General features: G+C 45.6%; 1 protein-coding gene across 1 annotated transcript in view; it reads right to left on the reverse strand.

The window, feature by feature from the left end:
- Positions 1 to 15,993, reverse strand: part of LOC311147727 (caveolae-associated protein 1-like) — a 43,549-nt gene extending 27,556 nt beyond the window's left edge. The window contains exon 1 of the mRNA XM_084184490.1: positions 15,125 to 15,993. Coding sequence (XP_084040616.1) covers positions 15,125 to 15,634 — 510 coding nt within the window. The 5' untranslated portion in view covers positions 15,635 to 15,993. The remainder of the gene's footprint in view (positions 1 to 15,124) is intronic.
- Positions 15,994 to 19,515: the final 3,522 nt, after the last annotated feature.

Consider the following 19,515-nt stretch of genomic DNA (forward strand, 5'->3'; position numbering starts at 1 on the left):
TGGGAGGAAGGAGAGGGGAAGCAGCGTGCCGAGGTCCAGACCAGACCAGGGGCGCAACAGGGAGGTGGAGAGTAAGTGGTGGTCACGCCTCCGAGGCGGAATGCCCACCTGGCCCCTACCCTGTTATGTTTATGTGGCGCGGTCGGAGTCCGCACCTTTGGGGGGGGGGGTACTGTCACGCCCTGACTCTGAGGACTTGTATTTGTTGAGTCAGGGTGTGTATTTTCTGTGTCGTGTTGTGCTATGTTGATTGTCTATGGTTGATCTAGAATGTGTAGATCTATGTTGGCCGGGGTGGTTCCCAATCAGAGGCAGCTGTAGCTCGTTGTCTCTGATTGGGGACAATACTTAGGCAGCCTTTTGGCACCTGTTAGTTGTGGGATCTTGTTCCGTGTAAGGTATGTTGTGTGTATGCTACCTTGGACTTCACGTTTCGTTTGTTGTTTTGTCGTGGTGTTTATTCGTTAAATAAACATGTATGCTTATCACGCTGCGCCTTGGTCCTTCTCGTTCGTAAATGATCGTGACAATACGCCTTCCCTTCCCCTTATAGACACACATACTCCAGTTCACACATAAACCATTAGCTAGCCCATGTACACCAGATCATAGAAATATAATCCATGGATTCTATTTCTATGCACCAGACCCCTTCAGACCCTTCAGACACACATTTCCTGCTTGACCTATGTCCATACACACACACACACACACACACACACACACACACACACACACACACACACACACACACACACACACACACACACACACACACACACACACACACACACACACACACACACACACACAGAGACACACACACACACACAGACACACAGACACACAGACACACAGACACAAACAAGTGTTTGCCACAGAGACAGTGGAAAGGGGTGAAACCTGACTCAGAGCCAGTGTTGATTCACCATGCTGTCACTCTCTGGCCATGCTCCTCCAATGTCGTTTAACCAGACACCATGCAGTCGCTGGCAATAAATAGAGCTGGGACTGAACCATGTAGGACTACGGCAACATGGAAGTCACAGTTCATACGACTGACTACTGGTGGAGTCACAGTTCAGACAGTTACAGTGGTGTGGAGTGGAGTCACAGTTGACAGTTCAGACAGTAACAGTAGTCGCATTCAGTCAGTCACCATTCTGAAAGTCATAACTCAGAAAGTACATTCAGTAACATAGGGATCAAAGTTCATAGAGTAATATGGGAGTCAAAGTTAACACAGTCACAGTTCAACAGTAAGTATTAGTTAGTTGTTTTGAATGGCAAAGCTGGTGATGGAGAGGATGAGGAACTAAATGTGACAGGAATCTTCAGCTCCGTTCATGGCTTTGTTGGAACTTGATTAAGCATGAATTTTGGGAAATGACAAGGCATCAGTAAACAGCGAAAGCAAAAAGTGTTGTAATACTTTCACTTCACATTAGGTTGCACGCACGCACACAGTAAAATAAGTCAGAATGCCTCAGACAGAATCCAGGACAGGGCGATAGGAGCAGTGTGTCAAACAGCAGGGGGCCCCTGCTTTACTGAGGTAATTTATTAAGACCGGCCGTCTCTGATTAGGTTCCTGCTAAATGCCAATAGTGTAACCTAGTGCCACAGTGGACATTCCGGGAGGGGGATCTGAAAATAAGACTGCAAGCCAATGCAGACACTCTAGAATAAACTGACCAAGATGGCCTCCAACAGCCAGCTACCAGATACTGACACACCTTTAACTCTCTTAATAATAATAATAATAATAATATGCCATTTAGCAGACGCTTTTATCCAAAGCGACTTACAGTCATGCGTGCATACATTTTTGTGTATGGGTGGTCCCGGGGATCGAACCCACTACCTTGGCGTTACAAGCGCCGTGCTCTACCAGCTGAGCTACAGAGGACCACTCTAGTAAACTGTTAATTCTGTTCAGAAAAAACTGACAGTGTGAAAATATGTAAATGTTCTATAATGCATTACACTGACCTCCTCTATAGGCATTTCTAAAGATTAAAATACAAAATATATAAATGAGGCATTAGGCAAAAATAGATTTTCCAAATAGGTCCTTCCTCTGCTTTCTTCTCCTCTGGTTGATATACTGTACTGTAATCATGCTAGCTAATAGGAGCAGAACTGGGTTCAAATACTATTTCAAATATCTCAATTACTTTCACATACTGTGCAATTGAAGTAAGTATTCAGATATATTTTATTTGAAAAGACAAGTAGTTGAATATTTTTATGCATTTGGAAATATAATTGGAAAGTATTTGAAATACTCAAAAACACTTACTCAAATACACTCCCATGCATTTAACACAGGTATTTTAAAATAGTATTTGAAATAAGTATTTGAAAATGCTGTCAAATACAATTTGGCAGACTATTTGGTTTTTACAAATAACCATTAAAATACTCAAATAAAAGTACTTGTTTTTGGCTGTGTATTTGAAAATACTCAAATACACAGAAAAAGTATTTTAAATACCAGATACTCAGAAGCACATGTATTTGAACCCAGGTCTGAATAGGAGACAAGACTTCACAGAACTTGCCCCCAGCCAGGTTGCAAACTACCCAAAGTCTCGCCCTGCCATGAGGCTGCCAGCTGGAAGCCATTACAGACATTGCAGCCCATGGAGTAGCAGGCTGCCACAGAGAGAGGGGCTGTTCAGACTCAACTCTCTGCCACTCATTCACACTCTCGCCCTTCCCTTTCCATCACTCATCATAACAGAATCCTTCTGCTTGACTAGGACTTTATGTATGTACACTGGAGTGGTGTGACTGGGAGGTATACAGCCTGGTACTCTGTAATTAGGATACTCTGTATTGACACACAAGGGAAAAGTACCCCTGCTTGTTGCTATGGAGAGGGCAATACACAAAGAGACAGCCATTCATGTGAGGGAGGCATGTTGGCATACATACCAGGGCATACTATATTTGAGCATGAAAAAATGTATGTACTGTATCTTCACTCACACTATACGCTCAGGTAAAGAGAAGATAAATACCCCCAAGTACATACTGTAAACAAATCAATAATAACCCTGGAAATAGATGGTAATGCAGAAAGTGAGTACAAAATTACACTGAATTAAAATAAATGCTTTGAAAGCAGCTTTGCTAGTCTTGCAAGGAGCATATGGTTGTAGGCTACAACTACTTATATACTTATAGTAGCGTAGAGTTGACTCTTTCTGTGATATATCAGTGTAGCATTGCATCAGCGGTTTTATATTCACACAGACTTATTGTGGGTTTTCCAGCCAGAAAGGCCATGATGATGAATAGGCAGCATGGCACCGCTTCAGGACTAAAATTACGTCTTCATCTTACACTGTGTTGAGGCTTTCAACTATCTGTCACAACCAGTCGTCATAGGTAGGGCGTTGGTTTAATCACATGTGGACTGCCGGTACTACTGTGTTTATGGTCGCAAAAAATGCTAAAAATGAAGCTGGGAAAGTGGCTACTGAGATCAGTGACAATCATAACCTAATAGAGAACTTTGAGGATAATAAGGGACCCCGAAGGCGTTTCAACTCTCTGCAGAATACAAAAGAAAGCAGCCAAACATCAATGCTGGGCTTCCTTCAAACAATCTGAATCAACAAACACCCAAGAGGCCCAGAGTACCAAGCTCCTCATCAGTCTGGGGTTAGGTCCCCTACAGAAACAAAGGCTGATATAGAGGATGTCATTCTGGGAGAAGTGGAGGAAAGGCCCCCTAATTAGCCATCCAGACCGAAATCATTGATGAATGATTGAAATAATCTATATTTGTGTAGCCTATATTATCTTAGAGAAGGACATTCTGTGTATGTGAGCATAACCTCTGTCACTAACTGTCACGCCCTGATCGAGAGAACTCTCGTTGGTTGGGTCAGGGTGTGAGTTTTCTGTTGAGATCTGTTAGTGTATTTCTATGTGGTAGATCTAGGTTGTATTTCTATGTTTGGCCGGGTGTGATTCCCAATCAGAGACAGCTGTCGCTGGTTGTCTCTGATTGGGGATCATACTTAGGTAGCCTGGTTGCCTACCTTAGTTGTGGGATCTTGTTCTGTTTAGGCTTGTATGTGTATAGCCGGAGGACTTCACGTTACGTCGTTTCTTGTTTTGTTGTATGTTTATTTAGTTAATAAACATGTACGCTTTTCACGCTGCACCTTGGTCTGACCCGTCTCTCAACGATCGTGACACTAACATGGCTTTTCAAGAGAATGAGCAATCTAATTTCAAGGCAAACTCTTGATACATGTCCCAAACTAAACCCGCCTTCGAGACAGAAACTCACTTCCCTTAACCCAGCTATTAGAAAATATTGTACGATCAAACTTTTCAAACCGTTAATCAGGCTAAAATGCTCTGGGACCCTCGTTTCAAGCCTAGAGGAATATTAGGAGTTCATCTGAATATTCAAAGCATTATTTCTAAGAGTGAACAGGTAGAACATTTATTGAATGACTCTAATCTTGATTTCTTATGTTTCTGAAGAAATATTCTCCTATTTCTGCCTTTAATGTCCCTGGATATTCCATATTCAGGAGGGACAGGGGAGAGGGCAGAGGGGGTGGATTGCTTATGTATATGAAAGATAACTTTAAATGCAATCGTATCATATGGAAACATGCCAATGACCTTGAATGTCTGGGGCTGAATGTCTTCCTCTCCCCTCATATGTCTCTCACTATTATTGGATAATATTGACCACCAACATCTGATATCTCGTTTTATCACCATCTAAATGCTATGCTTAAAGAATGTGGTCATAAGAAGGAGATCATCTTCATGGGCGATTCAATATAAACTGGGAAAACAAAACTTGCAGGAAAAAACTCAAAGAGATCGCAGACCATTTCAACTTGACTCAACTACATTGGGGGAAAAAAGTATTTAGTCAGCCACCAATTGTGCAAGTTCTCCCACTTAAAAAGATGAGAGAGGCCTGTAATATTCATCATAGGTACACGTCAACTATGACAGACAAAATGAGGAAAAAACATCCAGAAAATCACATTGTAGGATTTTTAATAAATTTATTTGCAAATTATGGTGGAAAATAAGTATTTGGTCAATAACAAAAGTTTCTCAATACTTTGTTATATACCCTTTGTTGGCAATGACACAGGTCAAACGTTTTTGACTTTCAACTCCCTCCAAAGATTTTTTATGGTGTTGAGATCTGGAGACTAGCTAGGCCACTCCAGGACCTTGAAATGCTTCTTACGAAGCCACTCCTTCGTTGCCCGGGCGGTGTGTTTGGGATCATTGTCATGCTGAAAGACCCAGCCACGTTTCATCTTCAATGCCCTTGCTGATGGAAGGAGGTTTTCACTCAAAATTCACGATACATGGCCCTATTCATTCTTTCCTTTACACAGATCAGTCGTCCTGGTCCCTTTGCAGAAAAACTGCCCCAAAGCATGATGTTTCCACCCCCATGCTTCACAGTAGGTATGGTGTTCTTTGGATGCAACTCAGCATTCTTTGTCCTCCAAACACGACGAGTTGAGTTTTTACCAAAAAGTTATATTTTGGTTTCATCTGACCATATGACATTCTCCCAATACTCTTCTGGATCATCCAAATGCACTCTAGCAAACTTCAGACGGGCCTGGACATGTACTGGCTTAAGCAGGGGGACACGTCTGGCACTGCAGGATTTGAGTCCCTGGCGGCGTAGTGTGTTACTGATGGTAGGCTTTGTTACTTTGGTCCCAGCTCTCTGCAGGTCATTCACTAGGTCCCCCCGTGTGGTTCTGGGATTTTTGCTCACCATTCTTGTGATCATTTTGACCCCACGGGGTGAGATCTTGCGTGGAGCCCCAGATCGAGGGAGATTATCAGTGGTCTTGTATGTCTTCCATTTCCTAATAATTGCTCCCACAGTTGATTTCTTCAAACCAAGCTGCTTACCTATTGCAGATTCAGTCTTCCCAGCCTGGTGCAGGTCTACAATTTTGTTTCTGGTGTCCTTTGACAGCTCTTTGGTCTTGGCCATAGTGGAGTTTGGAGTGTGACTGTTTGAGGTTGTGGACAGGTGTCTTTTATACTGATAACTAGTTCAAACAGGTGCCATTAATACAGGTAACGAGTGGAGGACAGAGGAGCCTCTTAAAGAAGAAGTTACAGGTCTGTGAGAGCCAGAAATCTTGCTTGTTTGTAGGTGACCAAATACTTATTTTCCACCATAATTTGCAAATAAATTCATTAAAAATCCTACAATGTGATTTTCTGGAAAAAAACATTCTCAATTTTAAGTGGAAAGAACTTGCACAATTGGTGGCTGACTAAATACTTTTTTTCCCCACTGTAATACAAGGACCAACCAGAGTAACACAGACATCCCAGACTCAAATTGATCTGGTGTTTACTAACAGTCCTGATCAAATAACAAAGTCCATTAACTTACTAACTGGCATATCTGACCACAATTGTCACGGTTTCGGCCGAGGCTGCTCCTCTTCCTTGTTCGGGCAGGCTTCGGCGGTCGTCGTCTCCGGAGTACTAGCTGCCACCGTTCTATGTTTCATGTTCGTTTGGTTTTGTCTGTTCATAACACCTGTCCCTTATTTGTGTCTTAATTGTTTCCCTATTTAGTTTCGTGTGTTTGGGTCAGGTGTTATGCGTGATTGTTTTGTTGTCAGCTTGTACTCTAGTATTTTGAGTCTCTCGTATGTGGTATTCGAGAGTTCGCACTGCGTGCGCCTTTTCTTGTTTTCTCCGCACAGTGTTTGGTGCGTAATTTGTTTGCGCCACCCGGTTGGGTTGACGTCTTTTGTCGTGTCGGACTTTACTAAAGTTCAGTTAAAGTCCTCCTGGTTTCCTGCGCTTGATTCCTTACTCATCCACCCACACCACTCTGACAGAATCACGCATCCTCTCCATGGAATCAGCAGGAGCGACCGCGCCAACAGCCGAGATGGCTGAACGTCTTCGTGGTCAGGAGGACCGCATCAACCAGGTCTGTCATGCCCTGGAGGGGGTGATGAATACTCTGCACCGATGGGAGACCAGCGGGGTTCCCACACCCCCACGAACCGAACCAGCCCCATCGGTCAGCCCTCCTGTCTCATCTCCGGAACCCAGTGGGATTCGGCTCTCGCTCCCGAGGGCGTACGACGGCTCCACTGCCGGGTGTCAAGGGTTCCTGCTGCAGGTGGAGCTCTACCTCGCCACCGTACACCCGGCGCCCTCGGGACACGAGAGCGTCTCAGCCCTCATCTCCTGTCTCACCGGCAAGGCATTGGAGTGGGCCAACGCTGAGTGGAGGAGAATGGACGCCGCTACCACGAACTATGCGGAGTTCTCCCGCCGCTTCCGTGCTGTGTTCGACCATCCACCAGAGGGGAAGGCGGCGGGGGAGCGTCTATTCTACCTCCGACAGGGGATGAGGAGCGCCCAGGACTTTGCCTTGGAGTTTCGGACCCTAGCGGCCGATGCAGGGTGGAATGAGCGGGCCCATATCGACCATTTCCGCTGCAGCCTCCGGGAGGACGTCCAGCGAGAGTTGGCGTGCAGGGACACCTCGTTGACTTTCGACCAGCTTGTCGACATGGCCATCCGGCTGGATACCCTGCTCGCCACCCGGGGACGTCCCGGGAGGGGGGGTTCGCCCATTCCACTCTCCAGCACCTCCGAGCCGAGCCCTATGGAGCTCGGAGGTGCTGGCGCTAGGGAACGGAGGAGGAGGAGCCCGAGGGGACCCGGCCCTTGCACTAACTGTGGTCGTGGAGGGCACACCGCGGCTAGGTGTTGGGGCGGGTCCTCCGGTGAGGGAGAAGGCAGGTCACGCATTGGGGGGTCCCCCCAGGTGAGTAGGCGCCCTGCTTACCCAGAGCTTTCTGTCGTGCACCTAACCTTGCCTGTTTGTTTCCCACAGGTTGCACCTCGTTCCCAGCATAAGGCGCTGGTAGATTCAGGCGCAGCTGGGAATTTTGTAGATCGCCAGTTCTGTATAGAGTTAGGGATTCCCCTCCTTCCAGTGGATAAGCCTTTCCCCGTCCATGCCCTAGATAGCCGTCCGTTAGGGTCTGGGTTGATTAGGGAGGTCACAGCACCCCTTCAGATGATGGCGCAGGAGGGTCATGAGGAGATAATTCAGCTCTATCTGATTGACTCTCCTGCGTATCCGGTAGTGCTGGGTCTTCCCTGGTTGATGACTCATGACCCTACTATTAGGTGGCGAGAGAAAGCTCTTAAAGGGTGGTCTGCTCAATGTGAGGGGCGGTGTCTGGGTGTTTCCATAGGGGCGACCTCGGTGGAGAGTCCGAATCTAATGCCAGCACTGCAGATTCCCCCCGAGTATGAGGATTTGGCACTGGCGTTCAGTAAGACTAGGGCGGCGCAGCTGCCGCCTCATAGACGGGGGGATTGTGCGATAGATCTCCAGTCAGGAGCAGCTCTCCCGCGGAGCCATGTGTGTCCCTTGTCTCAAGAGGAGAGAAAGGCTATGGAGACGTACATCTCTGAGTCTCTTAGACAGGGATACATACGGGCCTCCATTTCACCCGCTTCCTCAAGTTTCTTTTTTGTGAAGAAAAAGGATGGAGGTCTGCACCCGTGTATTGATTACCGCGGTCTCAATCAGATCACAGTGAAGTACAGCTATCCACTTCCTCTGATTGCGACTATGACGGAGTCACTGCACGGTGCGCAGTTCTTTACAAAATTGGATCTGAGGAGCGCATATAACTTGGTGCGCATTAGAGAGGGCGATGAATGGAAGACAGCGTTTAGCACGACTTCCGGACACTACGAGTATCTAGTCATGCCATATGGGTTGATGAATGCTCCCTCAGTCTTCCAATCCTTCGTCGATGAGATTTTCCGGGACATGCAGGGACAGGGAGTAGTTGTGTACATCGACGACATTCTGGTGTATAGTCCTACCCGTGCTGAGCATGTAGCCCTGGTGCGCCGAGTATTGAGGCGGCTGTTGGAGCATGACCTATATGTCAAGGCAGAGAAATGTCTGTTTTTTCAGAAGTCGGTCTCCTTTCTGGGTTACCAGTTATCTGCGTCAGGGGTGAAGATGGAGGTAGACCGGGTGTCAGCTGTGCGTAATTGGCAGACCCCAACCACTGTGAAGGAGGTGCAACGGTTCTTGGGGTTTGCAAATTATTACCGGAGGTTTATCCGGGGTTTTGGACAGGTGGCAGCTCCCATAACGTCTCTGTTAAAGGGGGGTCCGGTGCGCTTGCGGTGGTCAGCTGAGGCGGACAGGGCATTTGGGAGACTGAAGGACCTGTTTACCTCGGCGCCGGTGTTGGCGCATCCGGATCCCTCTTTACCGTTCCAAGTAGAGGTGGACGCATCAGAGGCCGGGATAGGGGCCGTTCTTTCCCAGCGTTCTGGCACTCCACCTAAACTCCGTCCCTGTGCGTTTTACTCAAAGAAGCTCAGTCCGGCGGAGCGGAATTATGACGTAGGAGACAGGGAGTTGTTAGCCGTGGTACAGGCCCTAAAGGTGTGGCGGCATTGGCTCGAGGGGGCTCAACACCCTTTCCTCATTCTAACTGACCATCGTAACCTGGAGTACATCCGGGCAGCTAGGAGACTGAATCCTCGCCAGGCTCGCTGGACTATGTTTCTAGCCCGGTTTGTGTTTAAAATCACATACATCCCTGGGTCCCAGAACGGGAAGGCAGATGCTCTGTCTCGGCGGTATGACGCAGAGGAGAGGTCAGTTGAGTCCACGCCCATACTACCGGAGTCTTGTCTGGTTGCTCCGGTGGTGTGGGAGGTTGATGGTGAGATCGAGCGGGCGTTACGCACCGACCCGAGTCCTCCACAGTGTCCTGTGGGTCGGACGTACATTCCGCTCGAGGTACGCGATCGCCTCATTTGTTGGGCTCATACGTCCCCCTCCTCTGGCCATCCGGGTATCGGCCGGACAGTGCACTGCCTTAGCACGAAGTACTGGTGGCCAACGTTAGCTAGGGATGTGAGGATTTATGTCTCCTCCTGTTCGGTGTGTGCCCAGTGTAAGGCGCCCAGACATTTGCCCAGGGGTAAGTTACAACCCCTGCCTATTCCACAACGACCCTGGTCCCACCTCTCGGTGGATTTTGTTACCGACCTTCCCCCCTCACAGGGGAATACTACCATCCTGGTCGTTGTGGATCGGTTCTCTAAGGCCTGTCGTCTCCTTCCCATGCCGGGTCTACCCACTGCCCTACAGACCGCAGAGGCTCTGTTCACCCATGTCTTCCGGCATTACGGGGTACCCGAGGATATAGTGTCTGACCGAGGCCCCCAGTTCACCTCTAGAGTGTGGAGAGCATTTATGGAACGGTTGGGGGTTTCGGTAAGCCTTACCTCGGGTTACCACCCGGAGAGTAATGGGCAGGTTGAACGTGTCAACCAGGATGTGGGTAGGTTTCTGAGGTCATACTGTCAGGGCCGGCCGGAGGAGTGGGCGAGATATGTGCCCTGGGCCGAGATGGCACAGAACTCTCTTCGCCACTCCTCCACCCAACTAACCCCTTTTCAGTGCGTATTAGGGTACCAGCCGGTTCTGGCACCATGGCATGAGAGCCAGATCGAGGCCCCCGCTGTGGATGAGTGGGTGCGGCGCTCGGAGGAGACGTGGGACGCTGCACACGTCCATCTGCAGCGTGCCATACGTCGACAGAAGACGAGCGCCGACCTACACCACAGTGAGGGGCCAGTGTACGCACCTGGAGATCGAGTCTGGCTCTCAACCAGAAACCTGCCCCTCCGCCTGCCCTGCCGGAAGCTGGGTCGGCGGTTTGTGGGGCCCTTTAAAGTCCTGAGGAGATTGAACGAGGTGAGTTATAGGTTAGAACTACCTATTGATTACAAAAATATTAACCCCTCGTTCCATGTGTCTCTCCTCAGGCCGGTGGTAGCTGGTCCACTCCAGGACTTTGAGATTGAGGAGACTCCTCCGCCCCCGTTGGACATCGAGGGGGCTCCGGCGTACACCGTGAGGTCCATCCTGGATTCTAGACGCCGGATGGGGGGTCTTCAATATCTCGTGGAGTGGGAGGGGTACGGTCCGGAGGAGCGGTGCTGGGTGCCAAGGAGGGACGTATTGGACCAGTCCCTACTGACCGAGTTCAATCGGGGTCATCCTGCGCACCCTGCTCCGCGTCGTCCGGGTCGTCCCCGAGCTCCGGGTCGGCGCACGGCTGGAGCCGCGCGTCAAGGGGGGGGTACTGTCACGGTTTCGGCCGAGGCTGCTCCTCTTCCTTGTTCGGGCAGGCTTCGGCGGTCGTCGTCTCCGGAGTACTAGCTGCCACCGTTCTATGTTTCATGTTCGTTTGGTTTTGTCTGTTCATAACACCTGTCCCTTATTTGTGTCTTAATTGTTTCCCTATTTAGTTTTGTGTGTTTGGGTCAGGTGTTATGCGTGATTGTTTTGTTGTCAGCTTGTACTCTAGTATTTTGAGTCTCTCGTATGTGGTATTCGAGAGTTCGCACTGCGTGCGCCTTTTCTTGTTTTCTCCGCACAGTGTTTGGTGCGTAATTTGTTTGCGCCACCCGGTTGGGTTGACGTCTTTTGTCGTGTCGGACTTTACTAAAGTTCAGTTAAAGTCCTCCTGGTTTCCTGCGCTTGATTCCTTACTCATCCACCCACACCACTCTGACAACAATGTTACATTAGTGGTTAGAAATCTCACTAAACAGAGATTTAAGAACCATATTAATGTGCAACAGTACGATAAAAAAATCCCTAAAACTGAACAGAGTAACTACAATGCAGCTATAAGTCAAATTGACTGGTCTGATCTGTTAAGCAATGAAGATCCAGAGTTTGGATACAGAATGTTTCTGTCAGCTATTGACAAAGTGGATACCTTTTTTTACCAGGAAATTTCAACGTAAGCCAAGACAAAATAAAACTCTCTACCATAGCAACGAGGACCTCTGGAGACAGATGAGAGAGAAAAGCACTAAAGTCTGGTCAGAATGATGACAGACAAATATTTACATCACTGTGAAATAAGGTGGTAAGGAATATAAAAAAAGCAAAAGCAGAGTTCTTCCTCAGAGTGATCAATGAAGCAAAAGGAAATGGCAAAGTGATTTGGGAAACTCTCAACAAACTAACAGGGAGAGGAGCTGAAAAGTCCAAAAAACATCCTGAGTTAAAGGTTAATGGGATTCTAATTGAAGACTCCAATTTTATATCCACCACCTTTAACAATTTCTTTGTTGACTCTGTCAGGGAATTGGCTCAAAGACGTTCGACCAAGACCACAGTTCTCACTCCCATGGATAATAATAAACCAATTTTCCTGAAATCTCAGCGTCAGCAGTGGACAGTATTATTAACTTCTTCAGGAGCTCTAGAACAAAATATGTGTTTGGTCTAGACACTGTATTCCTGAAGAGACACAAATATTCTCTGATTGCCCCTATTGTACATCTAGTTAATCTGTCATCAACTATGGGATTTTCCCCAATGCTTAGAAGTCTGCTGCAGTGATACCGGTTTTAAAATCTGGTGACCCAACACTGGTGGAAAATTACCGACATATAAGCATTCTTCCAGTCTTATCAAAAGTAGCTGATAGATGGGTGGCTGATCATCTGACTGATCACCTCAATCAGGGCAACTCCATACATCAAATGCAATTTGGATTCAGAACAAACCATTCTACCGAAACAGCCAATTGCTATTTTCTGGAGTGCATTAAATCTAAACTGGATATAGGTGGTGAAGTCGGCGCAGTCTTTTTGGATCTTAAAAAGGCCTTTGATACTGTGAATCATGTCCTCCTATCCAAACTATCCTCCCTTAATGTGTCCACTGAAGCCATTAGTTGGATGTATTCCTATCTGACAAACAGAAGTCAAAGGGTTTGTCTGGGGGACACTCAGTCAGACTCTCTTTACTGTAACATTGGGGTCCCACAAGGGTCAATATTAGGCCCCCTTCTGTTTACCATCTATATAAATGATCTCCCACTTGCTTGCCCATAAGTTAACATGCAGATGTATGCAGACGATACAGTCCTGTATGTACACTCAAAAAACAGACAACAAGTTGTTAACTAGTTGTTAACAAGTTAACTGAAGCTATGGTACACATTTCTAAATGGATGACTGATTCTTGTTTGCATTTAAGTATCGACAAGACTGTTTGTATGTACTTCTCTAAAAAATCAATTGATTCTTCACAACGAGCTGTTGCCCCTCCACCCTTATGCCGGTATATCATGCTCAAGGAAAGCACCTGCAGGATAACAAGGGCAGTAACTAGAGGGGATTGCATTGTCCCTTTTTGACACAGCAAATTCGGTCAATCGGCCTTCTCTGTTAGAGCTACAATATACTGGAATGTAATGCCCGTGGACTTCAAAAGCTGCACTGATTATTGTACTTTAAATTGAAAACATGGCTCAAATCTATCCAAACCTGTGCACATTAGTTATCTGTGGTTGCTCATATGTAAGACGACAGTGTTTTTATTACGAATAAGTTGTTGTTGTTGTTAGAATGATATATTATTGGATGTAATGTATTAGTATTTTGTATTGTTTTAGTGTGTATTTGTATTGTGGCTGTGTAATTGCCTTTCCCTGCCCTGGTACTACGGGTGCAAATGAGCTTTTGGCTAACCCCGGCACATTTACATGGATGTTGCATTATTGTAATATTGTGTTGATTGATGTGCATTGTCCCCTATTAATAAATAAAAAATAAAATCTTATGATTTCGTCCCACAGGTCTGGCGGCTTTATATAGCATTAGCCACATTGGTCAACCATGAGACACTGTGTTCTGGGAAAGGTCAATGAACTCACTCCTCACCCTATGTATCATTCTTCTATCAAACTACCGCACTGGGCACAGATGTCAATTCAACGTCTATTCCACATTGGTTCAACGTAATTTTGATGTGGAAACAACGTTGATTCAACCAGTATGTGCTCAGTGGGACTATAATCTTCCAGGACAACTAACTAATACACTTAACATGGATAGCCAATCTGTGCAATACAACTTCCTGTTGGTAGACAGTGTGTGTAGTTTTTCAGAAAGGTCTGAATCCTAAGTTGAGATACATGCATGTAACTCCAATGTTGAAATCTTTGACATGATGTTTTAGAAGAAAGTATAAGTTAAACACGCATCTCAAATTATAAATTACACAATCGCATCAGCATTCGGCTCTCAAGCAAGAGTGTTTCCCAACTCCAGTCCTTGAGTACCCCCTTACACATTTTTATTGTTGCCCCGGACAACCACACCTGATTCAACTTGTCAACTAATCATCAAGCCCTCGAATGAGTTGAAACAGGTATTTTTGGCTGGGGCTACAGCAGAAATGTGTACAGTTGGGGGTCCTCGAGGTCCGGAGCTGAGAAACACTGGTCTAAATAACTCACTGGTCTAAATAACTCATCGGTCACGGAAAGCCTGAGGCCTAATAGCATTGGCCAAGTATACCAGCTAGAGCATACCCGTTTAGGGTCAACTCAGCCCTGAGTGAGGAGCTACTCACTTTGGTGAGAGAATGTTAAAACAGTCACTATAACGTTATAATAAAGTTCAGAGTGTATTTCGCACCAGCTCATGATTTTCCCATGCATCACGGAGAATGCACCCAGCCCTGTGGTGGAATCTGGTGGTCCTCTACAAGGTTTTCCCACCTCACATCTGAAGCAGCTACTGCAACCCACTGTTACACTCTACCATACACATGTGGCTGTGTATCCATCCTTTGATACACTCAAACACTGATACACTGCTAACACTTTCTAATACATTTCAGGGACAAGCATTACTAAACTACATATATGCTACCTTTAATCTGAACACTCTGTTGCCGCAGAGAATTTTCCTGTGCAGCAGAAAATGAAAATTGTATTGTATTCAAGGTTTAAAAAGGTTTCTATGGTTTGTAATTTACCCTAAAAATGTCAGACTTGATTTATCCTACCTAAAAATGTATCAACCCCTACAAAAATGTCCATTAATTAAAATCCACATAATAATTCACATTTCCTGTTGCTGCAGGATTATTCCTGCTGTAGCAAACTGGTCAAATAAAGATAGCACACATATTAAGCCTGGCCTCAGAGCCTGTTGATAAACATGTATGAACACACACCTCTCAGTTTCCCACTCTCACCTGGTAGATGAGGACTTTGAAGTGCCGTCTCTTGAGCAACTCGTTCTCATTGCTCTCCAGCTTCTTGATCTGGCCCGCCTGCTTCTCCAGGTTGGTGCGGACCGTCTTCACGTTGACGCTGACCTTGCGCACCTTGTCCAGCATCTTGTTGACGGTGTTGGCCGTGCCAGTGTGGCTCTTGGACAGCTTGGCCAGCTCTCCCTGAATGCAAGATACAGACTTCTCCATGTCCTGCTGTCTGGCCTCCAGCCCGTTCTGGGTCTGCTGGATCTGGTCCACCACCCCGATGATCTTGTCTAGCAGGGTCAGCACCATGACCCCGTTTACCTGCGCCTCACTCTTGGTGCCCGAGCCTGTGGCCAGCACCAGGTCCACTTCTTCTGAAATGTCATCTTCATCGCTGTCGGTGGCGGGCTGGACCGCTGCGGCCACCAGGGACACCTCCTCGTCGTCGTCAGACACCTCGGTCAGAGCCACTCGCTCCTGCTGCAAGCCTGCTGGATCCGCCATGGCTGTCAAGTCCAAACACACACCGCTCAGCTCTAACGATCACTCAGGATATAAATACACTACTGGGAAAACAAACCTTAAGGGGCCACCCTGACCAAAAGTCAAATCCAAATACTTTTCTTTCTATGAAGGGACACTTACTCTTCCACTTCTTTGCCGCTTTTCCTCTTCCCACTTTCTAGTCTACTTGTCTACTTGCTGTCTTTCTTTTCCTCCTCTCTCTCTTACTCTTAGTCCTCTCAGTCTTTCTCTTTCTCGCTCTCTCTCTCTCTCTCTCTTTCTCTCTCTCTCTCTCTCTCTCTCTCTCTCTCTCTCTCTCTCTCTCTCTCTCTCTCTCTCTCTCTCTCTCTCTCTCTCGCTCTCTCTCTCTCTCTCTCTCTCTCTCTCTGTGCGTCTGCCCTGGGATGCTGGCCAGCCAACGGGAGTGGAGCCTCTTACTGCTGAGGCATGTGTGCCCTGACTCAAATGATGGGACTCCCTGTGATACAACCCAGTAAACTTTTCCTTTCCTACAGCCGGCCCCCACCCCACCTCACCCCCTGCTCCCCCTGCTCCTGGGGCTCCACCCCCTGCCCCTGCCCAGCCTGAGGGTATAAAAACCCCAAGCCCGTCTCCACCACTAGGGGCTAGACAGAGCCTGGCAGACCCCACCCCCAGAGGGGAGGCAAGGGAAGGAGCCAAATATGCACACAATGGCACAAACTGGCACAGATTAAGTGCAAAGTCAAGTTTAAAGCTCCAGTCACTTGCGTAATTCATTTAATCAAATCTGTAAATTCAAATATAATACCACATGGTTTAGTCAGAATAGAGTTTTGGCTAGACATGTTCTACAACTGGGAATAGAGCCCCAAAGTGGAGGTGTGAGAATACCCATAAAACCTAGCGGTCAAACAGGGAAATGGTTCCAATCGTTTTTCCACCATTCATTTTTCCCATAAGGAATATTAGAAACACTTAAAATAAGGGCTGTGTTTCGTGTAGGCTTAACCTGGCATGACGTTTTGATAACCATGTAAATCTCTCTCGGACAAGGTGACGTTTATCAATTTATCTATTTATTCACAGATTTGAAAATGCTAAGTAGACATCATGCAACACTACAAATCTCTGCAAGCTCCTGCACGCCATCTCTAGCTGACACCTTTGCTAACAGGTATCATGTCTATTTAAAACTTGCACAAGACAGTTCACAGAATTGTCAATAAAAAAAAAAAAAAAATAGCCAATTTATTCATTGCTAACATTAGATTAGATCCAGAGATTCTTACCTTTGCCTTGATTCGGCAGTCTCGTCCAGATCATCACAGCATTTGTAGTTCTTTATGATAGCCACATTAGCAGCTAAATAAAAAAATAAGGATGTTTTATTTACACACACACTAATGAGACTTTTATCTGCTGTATTTGTCAAAGTGTTATTTATGTTTCTGCTGTAGGCGGTGGTAGACACACCAAACCGACCACACCTTAATATCATCTCCTTATAGAAATCTATTGCTAAGCAATGTGGACTCTCTTTTTTGGGATCCTACATGTTTTGCATAAAGAGGAGGCAAAGGATGGTAATTTACGCTGTTGTTTAAATCTCCAGCAGAGGGCATATTTTCCTCATGGGCGCTCCACATTGTGTAGTTGTACAATGTCATTTTTCAGCAACCAATGCCAATGACAGTAAGCTAACACATTCTTGCCAGGTCAATACTAGTCAGTAACTCAACTTTACATTTATGACCATTCCTGTTTATGGCCATTCCAAATATACATTTTCTTAATTACAGGGTCTGTGGTAAATTTTTGGACCAGTCACATTTAGGCAGGCCAGCAATCTCACATGTATGGGCACACCGGAGACCACCTTACTCACACAGGACAGGCCCATCTACACACTCTAGTAACAAGCTGTTGAGGGAGAAAAGGACATCTATGAGTATCTAGTCTTCTAAGTGCACATATTCAATTGAGGGCCACATCACAATCAAACACACTATTAGGAGTTGGTATAGTTGCCCCCAGAGCTATATATTTAGAATAAATACATGGCTCTGTTTGCCCCTAACCTCTGGTTCATGGTCAGATACAGTGCCTTCAGAAAGTATTCACACCACCAAATGTTGTTGTGTTACAGCCTGAATTTAAAATGGATTAAATTGAGATTTTTTTGTCACTGGCCTACACACAATACCCATAATGTCAAAGTAGGATTATGTTTTTCGACATTTTTACAAATTAATAAAAAATGAAAAGCTGAAATGTCTTGAGTCAATAAGTATTCAACCACTTTGTTATAGCAAGCCTAAATAAGTTCAGGAGTAAAAATGTGCTTAACAAGTCACATAATAAGTTGCATGGACTCACTCTGTGTGCAATAATAGTGTTTAACATGATTTTTGAATGACTACCTCAACATCTCTGAACCCCACACATACAATTATATGTAAGGTCCCTCAGTCGAGCAGTGAATTTCAAATATAGATTAAACCACAAAGACCAGGGAAGTTTTCCGATGCTTTGCAAAGAAGGGCACCTATTGGTAGTTTGGTAAAAATAAAAAAAATAAAGCTGACATTGAATATCCCTTTGAGCATGGTGAAGTTAATAATTACACTTTGGATGGTGTATCAATACACCCAGTCACTACAAAGATACAGGCGTCTCTCCTAACTCAGGGATTTCACCATGAGGCCAATGGTGACTTTCAAACAGTTACAGTGTTGAATGGCTGTGATAGGAGAAAACTGAGGATGGATCAACAACATTGTAGTTACTCCACAACACTAACCTAATTGACAGAGTGAAAAGAAGGAAGCCTGTAAAGAATCAAAATATTCACAGAATTGAAATCCTGTTTGCAACAAGGCACTAAAGTAATACTGCAAAACATATTTCCAAAACAATACACTTTTTGTCCTGAATACAAAGTGTTATGTTTGGGCAAATCCAATATAACACATTACTGAGTACCACTCTCCACATTTTCAAGCATAGTGGTGGCTGCATCATGTTATGGGTATGCTTGTGATCGTTAAGGACTGGGGAGTTTTTCAGGATAAAAAATAAATGGAATGGAACTAAGCACAAGCAAAATCCTAGAGGAAAACCTGGTTCAGTCTGCTTTCCACCAGACACTGGGAGATGAATTTACCTTTCAGCAGGACAATAACCTAAAACACAAGGCCAAATCTACACTGGAGTTGCTTACCAAGAAGACAGTGAATATGGCTGAGTTACAGTTTTGACTTAAATCTACTTGAAAATCTATGGCAAGACCTGAAAATGGTTGTCTAGCAATGATCAACAACCAATTTGACAGACTTTAATAATTGTTTTATAGAAACATTTGCAAATGTTGCACAATCCAGTTGTGGAAAGCTCTCAGATACTTACCTACAAAGACTCAGAGCTGTAATCGTTGCCCAAGGTGCTTCTACAAAGTATTGACTCAGGGGTGTGAATACTTATGTAAATGAGATATTTCTGTATTCCATTTTCAATAAATTAGCAAAAATGTCTAAAAACATGTTTTCACTTTGTCATTATGGGGTATTGTGTGTGTTGATGGGTGAGAAAAAAACAGTGAGAAAATAAGTGAAGGGGTTTGAGTACTTTCTGAAGGCACTGTACAGTATGTTTTATCCTTAGAATTTGGAGTTGGGGACTCTGCTCCCAGATCTGTGGATTGGGCAATTTTAATTGGCAGGTAGCCTAGCAGTTAACAGCGTTGGGCCAGTAACCAAAGGTCGCTAGTTTGAATCCTCTAGCCGACTAGGTGAAAAATCTGTCATTGTGCCCTTGAGCAAGGCACTTAACCCTAATTGCTCCTGTATGTTGCTCTGGATAAGAGTGTCTGCTAAATAACACATTTGTTTAATGCGAATGCC

This window comes from Coregonus lavaretus (assembly GCF_964263955.1).
Source record: "Coregonus lavaretus genome assembly, chromosome: 2".
NCBI lineage: Eukaryota > Metazoa > Chordata > Actinopteri > Salmoniformes > Salmonidae > Coregonus > Coregonus lavaretus.